The 20252-nt window shown below is 52.0% G+C and overlaps 1 protein-coding gene across 5 annotated transcripts in view; it reads right to left on the reverse strand.

The window, feature by feature from the left end:
- Positions 1-20252, reverse strand: part of SH3PXD2B (SH3 and PX domains 2B) — an 82075-nt gene that overhangs the window by 45414 nt on the left and 16409 nt on the right. For all 5 annotated transcript variants that reach the window (XM_075441901.1, XM_075441900.1, XM_075441898.1 and 2 more), the window contains exon 3: positions 250-325. In XM_075441901.1, coding sequence (XP_075298016.1) covers positions 250-325 — 76 coding nt within the window. The remainder of the gene's footprint in view (positions 1-249; positions 326-20252) is intronic.

Here is a 20252-nt window from a genome sequence, read left to right on the forward strand (position 1 = left end):
GTGCGTAGCTGAAGTCCTCCACTAGTGATTTCTGGAGGGAGAGAGAATGCCTGAGGGATTTAACACTCACTGGGCACATTTGCTAACAAATACAGATGTTTTAATGGACACAGTGCAGGCCAAGAACTTGCTATTGCTCAGATGGTTCAGAAGATAAGAACTAAAGCACATGTATGCTCATACACAGACTGGAAAAAAGCTTCTGCCATGCCAAAACCAGCATGGTTTTTGCTGGAGCCACTCGCCTACCTGGCAGGAAGGGGATGATCCTTTGCTTGGGGTCCTTCTGCCCTCCTTCCATCGGAAACTTGTCCAGCATTTGCATCTAGAAAAGGAAATGCAAGAGAGGTGATTACAGTCAATAATTAACTTGCACGACACAAGGCCACTCTCCCCAGGAGGAGGTGAAGCTCATTCTCCAAACCAGCAGTGGCCCGAGACATCGTACACAGCACCATCAGCCTGGGTACAGTGACCTGCAGCACCAAGGGAAGCACACCCAAAGCAGTGCCAGAAGCACAAGATCTTAGCATCCTCTTCTCTATTTTCAAGACAATTCTCACCACAAATGCTGCTCATCACTTGTCATTCTGCTTAGTGCGGGTGATTTATGTAACCTGCATTTCTGCAATTGTTAAGTTTCATCCTGATGGACCTCGGCGACTAGATCTCAGAAGCTCCCCAAAGCAGGCATATTGTAAGCTTATTAGCTCAAGCATCACACAGCACTGACACAGTTCCTGGACTACAGCTGACTTGGACTCACAGCACCAACTCATGTTTGGCTGCAAAAGGCCACAAAGTCATATGTCAAGTTTGGGGAACGCTTTGTGCTACATAGGAATTAATGTTTTACAGGATCTTCAGCATTAAACAAATAATTTCCTGACTGATACCACTGCGCTTAGTAAGTTTACTCAAAAAAGAGAGGCGATGACCAGCTCCTGCTCTCACTGGGTGCCTGCAGTGGTGCTTCAGCACATGCACAGAACTTCCTTGCAGTTGCTTAGAGGCTTAATATCGATGCTCTGGCAGGATCCACATCCTCAGCATTTCCTTTACTTGGTCTTGCTGGAAAACACCATTTGGATTGGACTTTACAGAGAGGAGAAGAGGAGAAAAAGCATGCCCAGTCACCCATCCAACCACTGAGATACTCCCTCCTTTGGAATGATGGGGAGGGAGATGCAAACTCTCCCTTGGTTTCTCCAGACATGGATCTGAGCTCTGTTTCCCATCACCTGAAGAGCTCCCTGGTCCCCAAGGTATTTGAAATGGGTCTTGCCCTCTCCTACTGGAGCTATTGCACTGCCATAAATAATTAAGCACTCATGGAAGCACTGGAGACAACCTGCCTAGGAAGTGTCCTGAGCACCTACGAAGTTTAAACAGCCATTCTCCTCTAGCCCAATTAATATTTAAAGCATTTCATGCAAAAAGGAAACTATGCAACCGGAGAACCAGAGCCACTGACCCCACGAGAGGCCCCTGCAGGCAGCCCTCGCCCAGCCAGGCAGGCGGACGGGCACCCCCGAGCAGCCAGACATACCAGCCACGCTTCCTCCCGTCTGCTGCCCCGTCACGTCACGTAACTTCGGGAGCCCCTTTGCCAGGGGGAGTCTGTGCAGGGACAAACTCCAGGGTCCCGACACCCCCCGAGGATGTGACCCACCTGGCTCCCTGCTCTTCATAGCTCTCATTCTTTGGCACCTGTTTTTCCACATGCTTTCTACAGGAGGTCTCTGCTCCTAGGTAAGGGCTGTGGACTCCTCTGCTGCTAGGCATGAGCCTGATTAAAGCACCGTAACGCTAAAGCTAAGCCCTTTTTGTCGATATAGCCCTTTGTATCCCTGCACATGGAATACTTGCATTTTTTTTCTTGGATCTGAGATGCACCTGGATAAAATTCTTGAGGTTTGGTGAAGAGGGGAAAGAAGGAAGGAGGTATTTTTCCTACATTTTGAGAGGAAATAAAAAACTCCCCCAATTCTCCCAAAGACAACAGGAAAACCAAAAGAAGCTCTCAAACACTCTCTTCAAAATGAAAACAAGAAAACTTAAAACCAAGATGACACTAAGCACAAAGGGACCCTGTTTACAGCTTCTTCTCAAAACAAGCTTTAAAGGGTTTACAGCAAAGAAAATGACTCCAGACTCAGCAATAACTGGGGACTGCAGTGACGTTGCCAGCAGCCACAAAGTGAGCACGAGCACAGCCGAGGGAGGACTTGTGTCCCCGAGGCACGGCAGGCTCCCAGGGCAGCACCACTCCCCAGCCTTCCTGGGCATGAAACACCCTCCTGGCTCTTCCCTCAATCCATGAAAATAAAGGATGACACCACATCCCTGTCATCCTGCGAAACACCCGTGTTGCGCTACAGCAGAGAGGTGCCTCTGGCCCTGCTCCTCCTGTTGGGAAGAGCTCGGGAAAGCTTGTGACTGGCGAAGGGTGAGCAAAACAAGTCACACACGCTGCACAACATCTGATTGCTGTTAAGCAATGCAACACTTGAGTCACTGGAATCTTTCCCCTCCTCTCAGCTCTGAACGCAAGCTGAGAGCACCAAAAGCCTCCAAGGCACAAACGGTGCGAGCCATGTTCTCTGCCGTACGCACGCGCCTGGGCTACACCTCTGGCCAGATCTGCTCCTGACTATGTGATCCCACCACACCCCGCCAGAACTTCAGCCCAGAAGTTCTCCATTTCCTTTTTCTTGACTGAAAGCACCTCTTGCAGCAGCTGCTCAGAAAGGAGGAGAGGGTGTGGGGACCCTCTCCCTGCAGCCACCCTGCTCCCCTCCAGCCCAGCCCAGAGCCACCAGCATCGCCCCAGCCAGAGCAGCCACTGCACCGCCTGCCATGGGCTCGTACCATTCTGCCTGTGCCTCCATGAGCTGCTATCTCTTCTCTTGCTGGAGGAAGGAAAAGAGGTGGCAAGGTGCCTGGAGCACCCTCCAGCATGCACAAAAAGAGGAGAAGGAGCAAGGCAGAGGGGTCAGTCCCGTGGATCCCACCCAGCCTGGCTGCCACATCACACAGCTCTGGAGAAGGCAGCAGCAAATACTAGTTCATTAATTTTACTAAGCATAAGCCCGTGGTTGAAGAACATCTAAATAATCCATTCCAGAGAAAACAAGCCCAGCACTGGCTGTAACCGCGGCAGACAGTTTGCGTTAGCTGGATACAAGAGCACTCGTCTGCAGAAATCCAGTCCGTGGGTCACGGGCTGCCAGTTCTTCCATAGCACTACACGCTGTAAAGCTGCATGGAGGAAAAGCACCGAGCAGCGATGGGAAAAGGTCAGCTCCAGAGCGGAGAGATGCTCCAGAGAGCTGGAGGAAGCCAGCTGGCAGGTCTCTGGGTTTTCGGGCTCCCAGTACCCTTTCTGGCCCATCTTGCTCCGGCTGGTTTTCCAGTGTGGGGACTACAGTACAGGCTGTTACACTGCTCTTCCCCAACAAAGCCAAGGAGAGCAGGCACAGCTCTGGGAAAGGGATGGAAAAAGGGTAGAAACACAGCAACCCCACAAGCCCTTGGAGAGGAATACACAGACAGGCATGAGAAGATGGCCTGCAGAAACAGAGGCATGCCAGCGACCGGGCAGGGCAGGTTTTCCTAGGACAGCACCCTTCTCTCTGGCCTCAGCAGGGAAACGCACTCCCCAGCAGGCGAGGAATGGTGGAAAGGAGGCGGTCAGCATGGGGAGACTCCCAGAAATCATCTCAGCAGCGATGGTTTCCATCCAAGCTCCAAACAAAACTGCTCCCATCACATTCCCAGAAGAGGGGACTTGCCTGGCCATCCAAGACCCCGAGGAGAGGGGCAGACGGGGCAGGCGAGAGGCAGCCAGCCACACAGCCCTTCGGAGCACAGCTCTCCCTGCCGAGCACGGGAGAGCGGAGAGAGGCCAAGTCTGCCTCTCAGCAACGCGCTCAGCCAGGTGAGGAAGAAAAACGGAGGAAAAAAGAAACAATAACCCTATTGTTTCTTTCCTTCCAAGATGATTTTTAAGTATTTGTGAATCTTTAAAAAAAAAAAATACTGGGGCGGGTGCAGTTTAAAGCATTTTGGTGTGCTTTTATCGCGCAGGAAGCTGCTGTCCCACACTTGTCACCAACCCCTCTGCAGCGATGCTGGACCGGAGGGCGCTCCCACGGCTGCCGGCCCCGGCTCCCTGCGCCAGGCCTGGGGCGCGGGTGCCCCAGCAGTGTGTCGGCCCCGCAGCAGGGCTCCCCACAACAGCACGTCAGGATAGGGCACGTGCACCCACACGTATCTCCACCGCCAATTTAGTTCATCAATTGACTGGTTTTTTTATTAACCCAGCGATGTCTGTGCAGTGAGGCTTTCTGGAATGAGCCAGGGCTGAAGGTCTACGCCCATCACAGGAGCACACTGTCCCCACGGCCGAGCTGCCCATGCACGGGGCAGGCGATAACGCCAGCAGGGCCACCCAGGGAGACGGAGCCTGTCAAAAGCAGCTTTGTATCAACAGCTAACACACTGGCAGACAGCTTCTTCATTAACAGGAAGCTCACCAGATAATACCCTAATTGAATCAATTAAGAGTGCTGTGGGCTGCAGGGGATCCTAAGGAGAGGGGAATGTATGTGCTCAGCAGTATTCCCGGGAAGCAGAGCATTCCAGAAGGGCTTTGCCCAAGTAAGAGCTGATGGTGTGATGCCAGAGGGGTACACCATGCAGACGACAAAAGGCCAGACGTCTGCTGGAAGAGCAGGGCCCCGCGTCTAACAGACTGCGAGTGTGCCTTATCGCTTCCCGCCTGGAAACAAACTCTGAGAAGTCTCTCCAAAAAAATTCCCTCAAGCCAAATGCCAGTAGGGAATAAGGTGTGTCATCACTTTAATTCTTTTCCTCTGCTTTCCACAGTAAAGTGGAAAAGTTTTCCCCTCTAAAATATAAAGGTGAGAAAAAATACGCTATTTTTTCATTTAAATCTGATCTGGTGGAAAGAAAAATGTCAGTCTGAAACGGTAAACAGAGAGGTCCTCCATTCCCCTGACAGTGATGAGCCAGAAGGGCATGGGACTACTCCCGCAGCAAGCCCCCTGCAGCCAGGGGCGTGTGGGATTTGCTTTTGTCACGCTCTCTAAAGCCCAGGCTTTCCATTGCGGAGTGTTCAGGCTTGCATGGCGCATATCAGGGCTGCAGAAGGGAGCGCAAGCCTTTGCCAGCTTATGGAGGGGACGGTGGTGCACGTCAGCAAACAGCGAGATATATCAACACGGGCTGAGGGCTGATGAAATACCCAGGCGAGGAGAGCAAACTCCTCCACTCTTGCACAACACCAGGGCCGATGTCAGAGCGAGGCCATGAGCTGTAATCGCAGGCACAGGGTGAGGGAAGTTCCCCCTTCTCTCATGGACAGGATTTGCTTTGCCTGCGTGATGGAGGTTCATAAAACCGCATTCCTCCTTCTTGGTCTAGCAAGCAAGAGCTGACCTAATCCATGCCTCCACCAGACATGTCCGTTATCCAGAGCAGAGAAGTCAGCTTTTGACACCACTCTCAGGGAAAACAAAAAAAAAAATAGTTCAACAAAAGGCTTTCAGAGTCCATCTGCGTGTGCGGCGGCAGAATCACAGGAGACTCTTTGTGAGAGCAACAGCCTCCCAGCTGAGAGAAGGCAGCAGCTTGCCACGGGGGAAAGGCGGGTCAGAGCCAAACCTGCTCTCATCCCATACTGTCAGACTCCGCGTTGCCCCACTCCTCCCTGAGAGGAGGAATGCTGCAGGCAGCCGGACACACCATGTGCCCGCTGTCCCCTTGGTGGTGAACTCCAGCAGGGATGTTCGCACGTGCTGCTCACCCTGACCACCATGCGCTCAGTAGGGCGTTAGTCAGGCCTCCTTGCACGGGAAGAAGAGTTTCCCTCCAAATTTGATCTACCAAGGGACAGTGTCCCACTGATCCCCAAGTGCAGTGGGAAAGGGACGCATGTCCAGCAATCGCCTGCGGTCACAGCAGCACCCCGGCCCCACGGGGACGTGATGAGGGACACGGCTGCACGCTGAGAACCAGAGACTTTGCGAACGTGCTCCTGCAGATCAAAGCACCCATGCGCCCTGGAGCCAGCTGGCTCAGGGAACATCTGCCAAGCAGATAGTCTGGGACAGAGAACGTCATCTGGCAGCAGCTCACAGGCTACTGATGTTTAGTCTCTCTGCGACCCTACAAGAGGCACCTTCCCTGCATCCACATGGACTGTCTACAAGGAAAGGACACAAAAACACACAGAGCCCAGAAGACAGAAGGACCAATGCAGAGCAAGCTCAGATCCAAAGCACTGGCAATGCTGATTCCTCAGGCCCGGGGAAGGTCTCTATTGGTGTGGCACCACATAACACCCATTTAATGGCCAAAGCTAGTTGGGTGTTCAAGGACAGTAGTGGGAGCTGAAGGGCAGCACAACCGAGCGGTTTCTTGATGACCAGTTTCTCCCCAGTCCCAGCTTTTCTGGTGCAAGGGATGAGGAGTTCAAGTGCAGTTTCGCCAACATCGCCAGGCAGAGGCAATCCTGACCCCCTTAGCACTAGGAAATGGCATCACAGAGGCTGGATTGTGAAAACCTGATGGAAAACTTTAAGCATCGCTCAGCAGTAGGCAAAAAAGAATTAACTGAGGTCAGAGAAAAAAAGGGCTACACAACTTGGCAGCAGCTGCCACTGCAAGAGAAATTTCCTATGAAATCACAGCAAGCATCAGACAGAAGGAGACACTGGTGCCTGTGAATAGCTCACTGGCGTGGAGAGGGCAGCGCCTCGGGGCTGGGCAGGACACATCTATCCACCCCCAGCCCCAGGCAGCCCCAGCACCGAGCCACCACCAGCTCTGTGCTACTCTGGGTGCTCCCCCATAAGCTACGCGGATCAAACCCGGGGGGCTGGCAGGCTCTGCCTGCACATGGGGGCTCGAAGCATGCAGCAGCTTCACGTCCACAGCTGTGGTCCGAGTGCAATGGTCCTCCAAAAGCAACTGGGCAAAAAGCTTCCACTGCCCAGGATGGGCGACGTCTCCAGCTAGAGCACCCACTGGTTCTCTGGCTGGAAACCTCGGCGGTGCTCAGCTCCAGCTTAAGCAATCGAGACTACGGCAGGCACTGCGTGCTCCCTAGGGCTGCCGGGATTCCTGGCAAAGGAGACACTTGGCCCCAAGTGTCTAACCCCTGAAAGCCTGTATTAACGTCAGTCTAAGGAGCCTCCTGTTTTATCATCCAGTCCTGAAACTTAAACCCCTAGAAATCACTAAAAGATTATCACATTTGTTTATTAGAGATGAGAGAATGGGAGTTTCTAGTCACTGATATCACCACTGCAACCAACACTATGTGCTAATTGCAGTGGATAGGTGAAAGAGAGTTGTGAAGGAGAAAGAGAAATACCCTTCTCTCCAGAGACATCTCTGGTCAAGCCAGGCCCTGCTCCCCACAGATTTCTGTGTCTGTCTGTTCTGTGCTTATGTAGAAAGCGCATTTCTAAGACCACAAAAAAAAAAAAAAAAAAAAAAAAAAAAATCACATTTTAAGGCCTTCAAAGTCCATATGTTATCAAAAGCAACAAGTAGCTCCAGGTGACCACTCTGAGGTACTCAGAAATAAACCAGAGGGCAGACAAAGCTGCACCTTCCCCAAACCCAGCTCAGTATGGCATCAGGTGAGACACCCCGAGATGGTGGGATCCAGAATCATCACCCATTTTTGGATGACCCAAACAACTCTGAAAAGCACTGCTTCCTTTCCATCCTTTTGTAAGCACGTCAAGAATATATTTGGGAGAGACTAAGGAGAGAGTTTAGTGTTTAAAAAAAGAATAAGAAAACCCTAAATCTGGAGAAGAGCACTGCCAGCGGCTCTGTGAGGAAGCTGTGTTAATGATACCTCTTATCTGCTTTGTGGGTGATTAAAATATATCACTTTTTACGTTCAGTTCTTTGGTGCTGAATCCTGGAAGTCATCATTCTCTTTACAGTACTTTACTAATCCGTTTTCCACTTAATTTCTGATAATTGCAGATGGCATTGGGCTGGGTAGGCAGGTCCCAGACTGCACAGATGAGCACTGAAAGCTGCAGCACTCCAAGCAGGCAGCAGGAGCAGAGCATTAACACCACCAACCAACCAGCACAGCATCCAGAATTCACCATTGCGACTTAGCTGTGGGAAATGACTCTTGCTGGTAGACGTGCTTGGGAAGAGAGCAGCAACACCTGGGGGTGACGCTGGTCTGGGCCGCTTCCTCTTCCCCATCCCGTCCATGGGAACGTCTCTCTAGCACAGCCAGGCTGTGTCATGTCAGGAAGTACCCCTGGAAGGAGTCTTGGCGTGAGATCAGGGAAGAGCTGTGCCTCCTGCCCCAGCCTGGGGCCAAAGACCACAGAACCACCACTACAACCACGGCTGGAGCTGTTATAGCAGCTGCAGCTGCAGGGAAGGCTGCAAAGGTGGTTCACGTTCACCCACATCCTCCTCTCCAGCACCCCAAAGCAGGTCTCCTGTGAAGACCGGAAAGTAATGAGATTCAGTTTCTGTTGTGGAAGTACCAACACATTTGCCCTATTCCATGTGTTGAGCAGCTGAGGCACAGCAAGGGGAAGGGCTGTGCTCAAACACTCCAACCAGATCTAGTTTCACATCTAATACGGTGCTTCGCACCAAGAGGCAACCTTCAGTCAACCATTTCAGTGACCGGTCACGGAGAGACTTTACACACGTGCCACCTCAGTCTGAGCTGCAGGCTTGCCAAAGCCTTGGGATGACTTGTTGCTAGCTTCTCCCCCAAATAGTTCATGATCTGATCTCTCTTTCACCCCTCCCTTCCGAAAAACCTTCCCCAGTCCAGATGAGGAGAAGCAGACAGGCGTACATTCCTTCCCCGAAATTAATGCAAAGTTTTAAATCTGTGGCAGGCCCAAACGTGATGAGACAAAGGAGGAGGCACTTGAGCTACAGGCAGGGCTGTAAAAGCTGCAGTCCTACCACCTGGTAGAGCACTGCTGGTCAGAAACACCAGCCTCATGACCCTCTTGCATCAGACTTCTTGGTAACCACCATTTTCCCTGCTGTTCCTTCCCTAAACACAAACCTCATCTTCCAAGCAAGCACAGTCAGCAGAAGGGCGGATGTGGAAAGACTTCTCTCCACGCAAGGGAGGATTTTATTCTGCTCGAGTTCATGGTGGTGTCCATCGAGAGCAGCTCCATGGCAGCCAGTGCAATCACACAGGCGGAAAATGAGACACTGCAAACCTCTGCAGTTTAACTGCCAAAACCAGAGTCTTCATATGAAACAGATAAGCCTTAGTCCGTATCATGACCATGTTCCCCTCCACCCTCTCCCACCTGACAATAAAACCCTCTGTCTAGCAGAGACAGAAGCCGACAGAACCCTGGAGCCCTGTGCAGACAGCCCCACGGACAGCACGAGCCAGCCCAGCTCCTGCACGAACCCAGAAGCGTCCCCACCAACATCCCCACCCCATCTCCTTCTGCACCAGCAGCACAGACCACGCCGCCCTTGTATTCCTCCATTTGTAGAAAGGGTGGGATTTAATGGTGCCGAGTTCAATGGTGTCCAAAAAGCCGAGGTGGGCAGTCAGTGCAAACCCACAGCCGCTGCGGGGAAGCACCGGGTGGCAGCCGGAGTCTGGCAGTGCCACCACCCGCACGACGGCAGGAGAGGACTTGGAGCACTCCTGAGTTCAGCCATCCCTCGCCACAGGGCTGGAGCTCGCCAAGAAACTCCACTTATTGCAAAACCAGAACGCCGCTGTTAAGCGCTGTCTGATGGAGGAGTTTATGCACTTAACAGGGGAGGGTTGTGCGAGCTGAGCCGGGGTGCGGGGGCCTTTGGGATCGCGTACAGCTAGCTGCAGCGCAGCTCCGGGGGGAACGCCGTCCGAACCCGGGATACTCGCCCTCTCCCAGGGCCCAGAGGCACTGTGGAGGAGCCCCAGCAGCAGGCAAAGCGTGGCAACCCTGCTGCTTTCTGTGCATTTCAACGCAAGAATGCCAATTTCACATAAAATTCAGCCCAAACCACATACCTCGAACGGCACCTGCTTTCTTAGGACCCAAGCAGGACAGAGGGAAAGCGAGCAATGCCAAGGTTTTCCAGCATAACTAAACCCTCAAGCAGCACCAACCTTGACAGCACCTTAATCTTAGAGCTCTTCTCTAAGTGCAATCCCACTGCAGAGATACAAAGAGAGAAAACCTGGAAAGTTTGTGGCCAAATTTGCCAACTGATAAAAAACCACCACAGTTTTGGGGCTTAAAGCAGCCATCTGTTGGCAGGTGGAAAGCAGTCGCCCCCAAAACGGAAACCTCAGAGCTCCCTGGGAACTTTCCAATGGGACTTTTTTATTTCCTGGAGGTGGGCGGAGGGGTAGGGGAGAGGAGGGGAAGTGGAAAATGCTGATTTGCCAAGAAGAAAGATCAGCAGATGAGTATCCATTTCAACTGACATTTCAATTTTAACTGTAAAACCTAACTGCTAAAATTAAAAGAATTTTTTTATGTTTTAAGGGACTCCTCAAGGGGAAAGTTGTTGTGTTTTTTTTTTTAAATTAACAGTGCAAAACCAAGAGAACGTTTTACACATACTGAACTGAATTTCTTTCTTTGCTAAAATTTTAACACTAACTCTCCTCCCAAATTAGGATGGGGAAACCTCACCATTTTGAAGAGCTGCGCAGCTTCCCAGCTGGCTTGGCACTCCGCATGGCCGAACACAAAGCCTTCTTCAGGGGTCATTTCATCAGTCATTTTCAGCACGTATGTGTGCAGTTAAACACAGGATTGCAACTTTCTGTGGACTGAGATTGGGTGAGAACTCCAAGATTTTGGGTCCCTACCAGAGGTGCTGGTAGTTTCCGCACCCCAGTGCTCCCTGGGGCTGGAGAGGGGCAATGCCCGCTGCCAGCAGCAGCTCTACAGGTAGGGAGGAAGACCCACAAATTAAACTTTCTAGAAAGCTATGTATCCTCCATTTCTCAGCAATTTTATTTCCTATTATTTCCAAGCTGCCCACCTATTCGAGAGTGAAGTTGCACAATACAGTTACAGAATCACAGAATCACAGAATGGTAGGGGTTGGAAGGGACCTCTGTGGGTCATCCAGTCCAACCCTCCTGCCGAAGCAGGGTTACCTACAGCAGGCTGCACAGTACCTTGTCCAGGTGGGTCTTGAATATCTCCAGAGAAGGAGACTCCACAACCTCCCTGGGCAGCCTGTTCCAGTGCTTCGTCACCCTCAAAGGGAAGAAGTTCTTCCTCATGTTCAGACGGAACTTCCTGTGGCTCAGTTTGTGCCCATTGCCCCTTGTCCTGTCACTGGGCACCACTGAAAAGAGCTTGGCCCCATCCTCCTGACACCCACCCTGCAGATATTTGTAAGTATATATTAGGTCCCCTCTCAGCCTTCTCTTCTTCAGGCTGAACAAGCCCAGCTCCCTCAGCCTCTCCTCATAGGAGAGATGCTCCAGTCCCCTCACCATCCTTGTAGCCCTCCGCTGGACTCTCTCCAGTAGCTCTTCATCTTTCTTGAACTGGGGAGCCCAGAACTAGACACAGGACTCCAGATGGGGCCTCACTAGGGCAGAGTAGAGGGGTGGTAGTAGTGCTGGCCACACTAAATGCACCCCAGGATCCCATTGGCCTTCTTAGCAGCCAGGGCACGCTGCTGGCTCATGGTCAACTTGTCATTCACCAGGACACCCAGGTCCCTCTCCACAGAGCTGCTCTGCAGCAGGTCCGCCCCAAGCCTGTACTGGTGCATGGGTTGTTCCTCCTCGGGTGCAGGACCCTGTACTTGCCCTTGTTGAACCTCATCAGGTTCCTCTCTGCCCATCTTTCCAGCCTATCCAGGTCATGCTGAATGGCAGCACAGCCTTCTGGTGTATCCACCACTCCTCCCAGTTTTGTGTCATCAGCAAACTTGCTGAGGGTACATTCTAACTCTTCATCCAGGTCATTGATGAAGTTGAACAAGACTGGGCCCAGTACTGACCCCTGGGGGACACCACTAGTTACCGGCCTCCAACTAGACTCAGCGCCGCTGATGACAACCCTCTGAGCTCTGCCATTCAGCCAGTTCTCAATCCACCTCACCGACCACTCATCCAGCCCACACTTCCTGAGCTTCCCTAGGAGGATGTTATGGGAGACCGTGTTGAAAGCCTTGCTGAAGTTGAGGTAGACAACATCCACTGCTCTCCCCTCATCTACCCAGCCAGTCATGCCATCGTAGAAAGCTATCAGATTGGTCAAGTGTGATTTCTCCTTGGTGAATCCATGTTGACTACTCCTGATAACCTTCTTTTCTTCCACTTGCTTGATGATGGCCTCCAGGATAAGCTGCTCCATCACCTTTCCCGGGATGGAGGTGAGGCTGACCGGCCTGTAGTTCCCTGGGTCCTCCTTCTTGCCCTTTTTGAAGGCTGGAGTGACATTGGCTTTTCTCCAGTCCTCGGGCACCTCTCCTGTCCTCCAGGACCTCTCAAAGATGATGGAGAGTGGCTCAACAATGACATCCTCCAGCTCTCTCAGCACTCGTGGGTGCATTCCATCGGGGCCCATGGATTTGTGGACGTCCAGATCGCTTAAGCGATCCCTCACACAGTCCTCCTCGACCAAGGGAAAGTCGTCCTCTCTGTAGGCTTCTTCTCTTACCTCCGGGGCCTGGGATTCCTGAGGGCCAGTCTTAGCACTGAAGACTGAAGCAAAGAAGGCATTCAGTAGCTCTGCCTTCTCCGCATCCCCCGTCACCAGGACACCCGCCTCATTCAGCAGCGGCCCCACGTTGTCCCTAGCCTTCCTTTTGCTGCTGATGTAGTTGAAGAAGCCCTTCTTGTTGTTTCTGACATCCCTTGCCAGCTTCAATTCCAGGTGGGCCTTGGCCTTCCTCGTCGCATCCCTGCATGCTCTCACCACGTTCCTGTACTCTTCCCAAGTGGCCTGCCCCTCTTTCCACATGCCATGGACCTTTCTCTTCTGCCTGATCTCTGCTAGAAGCTCCTTGTTTAACCATGCAGGTCTCCTGCCTCCTTTGCTCGATTTCTTTCTCAGGGGGATGCATTGCTCCTGAGCATGGAGGAAGTGTCGTTTAAAGAGCGACCAGCACTCATGGACCCCCCTGCCTTCGAGAGCCCTGTCCCACGGGATTCCTCCCAGTAGCTCCTTGAAGAGGGCAAAGTCAGCCCTCCTGAGGTCCAAGGTTTTGATCCTGCTTATCGCCCTGCTTCCTCCACGCAGGATCCTGAACTCGACCATTTCATGGTCACTGCAGCCGAGTCTACCTCCGACCTTCACATCACAGTTGAACCAACTGAACTTTTGCCTGCAGCCCAATACAGCAAGAGGTCTCACCTCCACCCTCCTCCTCCTCCTCACTCCTGGCCCTCCCGGAGCCACTCCAAGCCTGCAGGGACGTGGGCTGGTTTTCTGTCAGCTTGGGGAGCGGGGATCAGCCCCAGAGGGGGCCCAAACCTCCTTGCAACCAAACTGCTTGCCAAGGGAGGCATTTCTCAAAGTCTGCTACAACAAAAGATCTTCTTCCTCTCCAAGAAGGTCAAGTACCAGACCATGGTTGATGGTAAACGATCAGCAAGCTGAGCTTGCAGAGGAAAACAGAAGCGCAAGGAATTCTCCGTAGGGTGCACAAAAGCACCTTGAATATTAAAATACACCTGGTTTGGCTAATTTAATATGGTATCCGCACTGAAAAACAACATTCAAATGAAAGCTTTTTCTTGTCCAAACCCTAAATATTCTATCAAATGCTGTATTAAAACAAATAAATCCACCAAACTTCATTACACCTTCCAAACCTAATCTCCAAAATCTAATTTCCACACTGCCAGGTAAAGACAGCCACAAACATAATTTGTAATTCACTGCTCAGTGACGCATCCTCATTGCAAAGGCCTCGAGATATGGCACCAGTAAGGCAGAAAGGCTCAGGGAGGTGGAATTCAGACAGGAAAAATGCTGGGCCTCCTCATGCCACCAGATCACAAGGGAGATCATTTTTCACATAGGTTACCACTCACATTGCAATCCTAGATAACACCAGAATATAAAAGTTACCTGAAAATGAGGCATACAGCAGCAGCCCGGGGATGTGTGGGAGCCACGAAGCAATGGGAAGATGAGCAGAAGAGGTGCCATGCATTCAGCAGCACTGCAACAGCCCCACAGCAGTGGAGAAGCAACGCCTCAGCCGCTGGCAGGAAAACCACGGAGTCACCACGGCACCATGGAGGGGACGGGCTCGCTGCCAGAGCCCTGCAGCATCCACCCGCTGGCACCACATCACGTTTTCCCCTCTCCATTCTCTGGTTAATGAGGTCCCCTTCCCTGCTGCCAGCCAGCTGGAAGGCATGAATCACGGAGGAGGGGCAGATCCTGCACACCCACCCTTCTCTTTCCGCAAGGTCTCCCCTCGTCCAGCAGCCTCACTGCGGCTGGCACGGACCGGCCTTCCTCACCCCTCCTGCAGGATGCCCGCCACGTACCCAGGAGAAGTCTGTGCTGGATGGGAACCAGGGGCCAGGCAAGCCTCGGGGCACACACCATACAGGAGAAGGGGAAAAAAAAGGGTGTAAGGAAACTAAAAGGAAAGGAGCATTGCTTCTCAGATGGAGCAGAGAGCTGAGAAGAGAGAACAGGCAGTTAAATTCTTCCCTCTACCCCAGGCCCACCAGGACCCCAGGGAGATCACTGCAGAGGTCCACACCTCGCTTTGCAAGGGGACAACAAGACTTTCTCCACAGAAAGTGTTTTCCACAGCCATGGCGGGAGTGGTGATTTACGGCACCGTGGTAGACCTGCAACAGCCTGATATAATCAAATGAAAGGCACAGAAAAGAAGCCAGAAATCAGGACTGCAGAAAACCACCTCATGTCTTCAGCTTCATCACCTTGCTCTGCAAGGGCAGGACAAGCCCAGAACCACCATCTCCTCCTGTCTCTCCCAGCTCTTATTTCCATCTCGCACTCATCATAAAACTTCACAGATGCTTCCACTTCTTAGATGCCCATGATATGCGTGTGGAACATGCTATGGTCAGTACTATATCATACGGATTTAGTGATGTAAACAGGTCCTGGCCATTTTATTAAAAATCCAGCACTCTGAGACACAGACTCCTTTGCACTGATTTACTGCTATCAGTCCTCAGCTCCTCCCCAGGCAGCATCAGTCAGCTTGAAACTGGCTTGTTTCAGATCCAGGGCTGCTGCCACATAATACAAACTGCAGGTCTTTCCACCAGAAAACTGAGCTGTGTTAGATTAAGAGCACAGCAGAGATGCTGGGGCTCGCGTCAGCCCAGATCCACACAAACCTCATCAAAACCCCCGGCCACAACCGGCTCCAGGCAGGCACCCGGACACCTCCCCAGGACCCCAGCCCAGGGGCAGCAGGCAGGAGAGGGGCTGCCAGCGAGCCCTGCACTCTGGGGGATCCTGCTCAGCCCTCCCAGGAATGGGGCAGCTGAGTTTCCAGGGCTTTTTCATTCAGTAGCTGGGGAGCAGAAGGGCATTAGCTCACCCCTGAGCCAGGGAGAGGGGTGCAACCCCTTGCCTCGTGTTACAGGACACACTTTCAAACACCACATTAACGAAAGCCTCACCAAATAAAACCACACCGGATTGTCAGCAAGAGAACTCAGCTCTGTCCCCAGGAAGTCAAAACGGTTTTAACCACCCCATTTTTCTGCCTCCCCCCCCCTCCACGGGTTCTGCTCAGCACAGGTTCCCCTCCAGATCGCACCCACCAAGCGATGCTTCCCATGGGACTTACTTTCCCCGGTGCTGGGAAGCAAAGGCTGCAAATGCCGTCTCCTCCAGCTGCTCTGTCAGGTTTCCAGGGGGAAGAAGACTAAGGGGTGACAACAGGGATGAGTGAACAGAGCACAGGCTCAGGAACTGGGGCCACCTTGGCCATGGGGCCACGACAGCAGTGCCAAGCGATGAGCCTAGGAACAAAAAGGGACCATCTGATGGGAGCAGGCAAAGATGAGAGCCAGGAGGTGAGCAGGAGAACTCAGAGCTCACAGCAAACCAGCAAGAAGCAAAATTGCACTGGAGGCAAGGGGGGACTGCAGAAACCTGGCGGGGGGTGCAGAGACACTCTGCAGAACTGCATGCTTGGAGCAAAGGGAAAGGGCAAACGCTGGCCATCAGCTTGGAACAAACCAAAAATCACCACTCATGAGCAGCTGCTCGAGAAAGGCTTTAGTTACAAGAAATGCAAACAATTCCCACCACAGACACAGGCGCTGTGCAGTGCCCCAGGTGTACGCTGGCCCTGGGAACTCGCACCCAACACGGGCTCTCGGGGAGGACGGGCTGCCGTTCCCCAGAGGCAGGCGCAGCTCAGCAGCCCGCAGCCCCGCTCGCCTGCCAGGCTCAGAACGCAGCAGCAAGTCAGGGTGCCAGCTAGAGCCAATTATGACTCCACTGACCTGCCTTGGCTCTAGCACGCACGGGAACACGCTGGCTCCCGGCTGTCAAATGCTGGAAAGCTATAAATGGGAGGCATTTGGACAGAGAAAAAATTAAGGAGCCGACTTTTAACTAGGCTGAAGTGCATTGGGCTGTATGTGTTCTTCGTGGAGGGAGAGAGGAGGAGAATGATGAAGATCTTTGATGCACTGCTGGAAAAATAATAGTTCTTTCTTCTACAGAGACAGAGGTAGTACATATTTAATGGGAAGTGTTTCTTCTCTCGAGTTAGATTACCGCAATTCACCATTTCTATACTTCTGCATACTGCGCTTAAGCTCACAGCTCTCAGGGCGGTCTGGGCCCAGAGGGAAACATAGTTGCATGAATTGTGGCAGGAATCTCACCGTAAGCAGCAGTGGGTTTTTTCTTGTCCTTGGTCACGCAAGGGCCTGTCTTTCATGATCCAGCTGTCTAAGAGTGAGATCCTGGTGATTTATTATTGTAGCAGGGTGAAACCACGAAGTACACTACACACGCAACTGTGCAGAATTTTGCTGAACTCCATAAACCCTGGAGAAAAAAGAAATCCCCAATGTGTTGAAATAAGATTCCTGTTACGAAACAGCTATCGAGAGAGCCCTGTTTACAATCCCCGGACACAAGAAGACATCCATCTCCTTAGGGCCTTAGGGCTTTTACATCAAAGAGGCCGCCAGGACCAGACAGGACCCAGAAGCGGGTGAAATCCAAGTGGTGCCTCGGCTCTCATTCCCAGCCGAAGGAGCCTTGTGCGGTTTGGGACACGTCACTTGGCATGCCTGCCCCTTGCTTTCCACATCTGGAGAGCTAAGATAACACTTACTTCACCTTTGTGAACCGTGTGCCCTGCCTGCCAGGAGCCCAGCTTAAAGAGCAGAGGAGGGCAGGCAGAGGAAGGCAGGCAGAGGAAGGCAAGCACAGGGCTTGCAGTACTGGACGCAACACATGAGGCTCCTTTTAATTTTTCAAGAGTCCAACTGCCTGAAACAGGCTTAAGAGAACAATTCTTCTCTGCGTGCCAGCTAGTGCTTGTGAGCCCATTTTACAGCAGTGTTTTATTTAAAAACACTCTGAATTACCAAGATACTGACTTTTCCCCCTTCCTCATCTTTGCCTGGTGACTGCACGTGCTCAGCAGGTGAAGAACCCCCTCTAGAAGTGCTAATCTGTCTTCCACATTCAGACGGCATGCACAGCCCAGTGCCTTTTGCCAATTTTCTCATATAAGTAGGCACCACTTCAACAGTCTTTTTTTTTTTTTTCTCTCTGTGTTACACACAAAGCTGTTGGCCTGAGGGCTGCAGGACTCTCTCCAAGATGACATTGCTCCAGGTGGGTCAAAGCTGAAAGTTTCCAGCTAAGAACCTGAAGGATTTGCTAAACATATGGACAAATGACAGGACTGGGAAACACACTCGATGCTCATGCAGAAAAGGGGTGGAGGAGAGAGCCAGAGCCATTTTTAAGGTTGTTTAAAATGCTCAATTTTTCTGTCTCTGAATCGTGCAGCAAGCACGCTTACTCCAGCCTACAGCATGTCTCCATCCCTGGGCTCAGAATTAACCCGTCGTGCAGAGGAGCAGCTACATAGCATCACCCTCTACTCCTACAGCCTTCAGCAGGGACAAGGACTGAAGGAAAGGTTTCTGACTTCAAGGGAAAAAGCCCTGGGGTAACCTGTCCCCAGGGAGGGCACCCCTGAATGGCAATTTGATTTTTACGGGCTGGCAGCTGCCTGCCAGAGGAGAAGCTACTGCTTGGGTGGTGAGAAGGCACGACAGAGCACGAACAGCAAAGCCTGCTCCAAGGGGAAGGTTAAAGACCCAGCCCCATCATGGCTTGCAAGCAGCTTGTGAGCTTTGCTGTCCAGGATGCAAAATAAGACAGGACTGCAAAGATCCTGGCACAGACTCCTGGTCAAGGAGAGGGTGGATGCAGCCACAAGGCAGAGGAGGCTGAGGACATGGAGCAGGGCTCCTGCCCAGGGAAAGCACAGGGGTCTGGTAATAGCAGGAAGGGTGTAAAAGGGTCGTGTTTGGGTGCAAGGCTGTTTTAGGAGTGTAGCAAGACAACAGTGGCTCTTGGTCACATGAAGACTTGAAACGACTACCATTGTGGCTGATGAGCTCATAATTACAGAGTGGGGAAAAAATGTTTCTTTTTGGGGGTTTCCACAAAAAACACAAAATACAAGCCAGTATCTGTTCTGTAACTAACAGTGCCACTCCTCACAGCCAATGATTTCAAAAGGTTCCTTCCAAGAGACTTGTTAACCTCCTCCCAAGTGTTGCATCCAACATGATCCAGGGGAGCCCTGCAGTCACTGCACAGCTCTTCCTGAGCTGGCAGGGCTGGAAGCATCTCTCAGGCTTGCTAGACCCTAATCCTCTACCTCTGTCCACTGGAGATAGCTACTCGAATATCTGATAACCAACTTCCATGCCAGCTAACATTTCCAGCGTACCTGCCAGCCCCAGTTAGTGTCCAGAGTACAACTAGCACGCTTGCAAGCATCAATCCTCTTGCCTTTATTTCTTAGGAACCGCATCCATCTGCTCCCAATAGTTCACATCTGGCATATCGAGTGTTATGAAAGAGCCTCAGTCCTATTTGAAGGAAATTATTCCTCCAGCCAAGAGATTCATGCAGAACTGAGTTTAGTATTTGTAGTTACAAGTTTACTACAAATCATTACAGTTACCTGAGGTTTCAAACTTTAGAATTACAATTTCATCTAGGGTTTGTTTTTTAATCCCCCAAAAGTTGCTCTTACGTAAATCGCCATGTGATGGAAAACGTTTATGGAGAAAGGAAGGCGGAGAGGTGGCAGGAAGCTGAGCGCAGAGGATCTACACAGCAAAACCACTACTGAGCACTGCCCAGGCCCCTGAAGTTTTCCTCCCATAATGAGCAGTGTACAGGAGGCAGAGGTATTCCTCGGCTGAAGCATTCCCTTCCCAACTTCGCCACCTGGCATGGTACACTGAGGCTTCCTGTGATGACCCCACAGCAGGAAAGGGTATGACCTGCGTACTTCCCAAGCGATGAGGGCCACCACTTCATCTGCTCAAAAAGCTGGACCGGGACCAGGAGGAACCAGCCTGTGCCTCGTGCTGAGACACACGAGCTGAACTGCAGAACAAGCGTTGGTCACTGGCCCTTAGAGAGGAGGTGACAATCTCCTGCATGACCAGCGGACGGCCCATGGTGTGGTCAATGGAATGAAAATGGGTAATTAGGCAGGAAGAGGAGGTCTTGCCACCCCTGGAAAAGAAAAGCAGGGTGGTGCGTGGACAGGCTGCTACAGTGACGACCTGCAAACCAGGACTTTTGCAGAAGATGGTGAGTCTTGCTGTATCAGGGACAGCCAAGGGGAAAAGCTCTGGCAGTTCACAGTACTCGGCCAAAACCTTGAACGCTCCTAGCTGACAACAGCACAGCCCGCAGCATTACTGCGACCGGCAAGGTGGCTTTCAACGTTTCCCATTCCAGTACGGGGAACACGGCTGGTCTGACATCTCTGCATCCAGATGGACGCCGAGACCAGCACTAGGAGAACTCCAGGCTTCACCCATTTCGGCTGAGCTGGCGGTTTGTGTTTGGAGCATCACTCCTGCCTGGCTAGGGAGGGAAGGACACTTTGCCCTTCGGCTGCAGTGGGAGTAGGCTAGCCAGCGAAGCTGCCAGTAGTAAGCGTGAATGTGTTTTACTTGGCCCTACTCCTAAAATAATTGTTTGGCCACAATG

The sequence above is a fragment of the Opisthocomus hoazin genome, chromosome 22 (assembly GCF_030867145.1).
Source record: "Opisthocomus hoazin isolate bOpiHoa1 chromosome 22, bOpiHoa1.hap1, whole genome shotgun sequence".
Lineage (NCBI taxonomy): Eukaryota > Metazoa > Chordata > Aves > Opisthocomiformes > Opisthocomidae > Opisthocomus > Opisthocomus hoazin.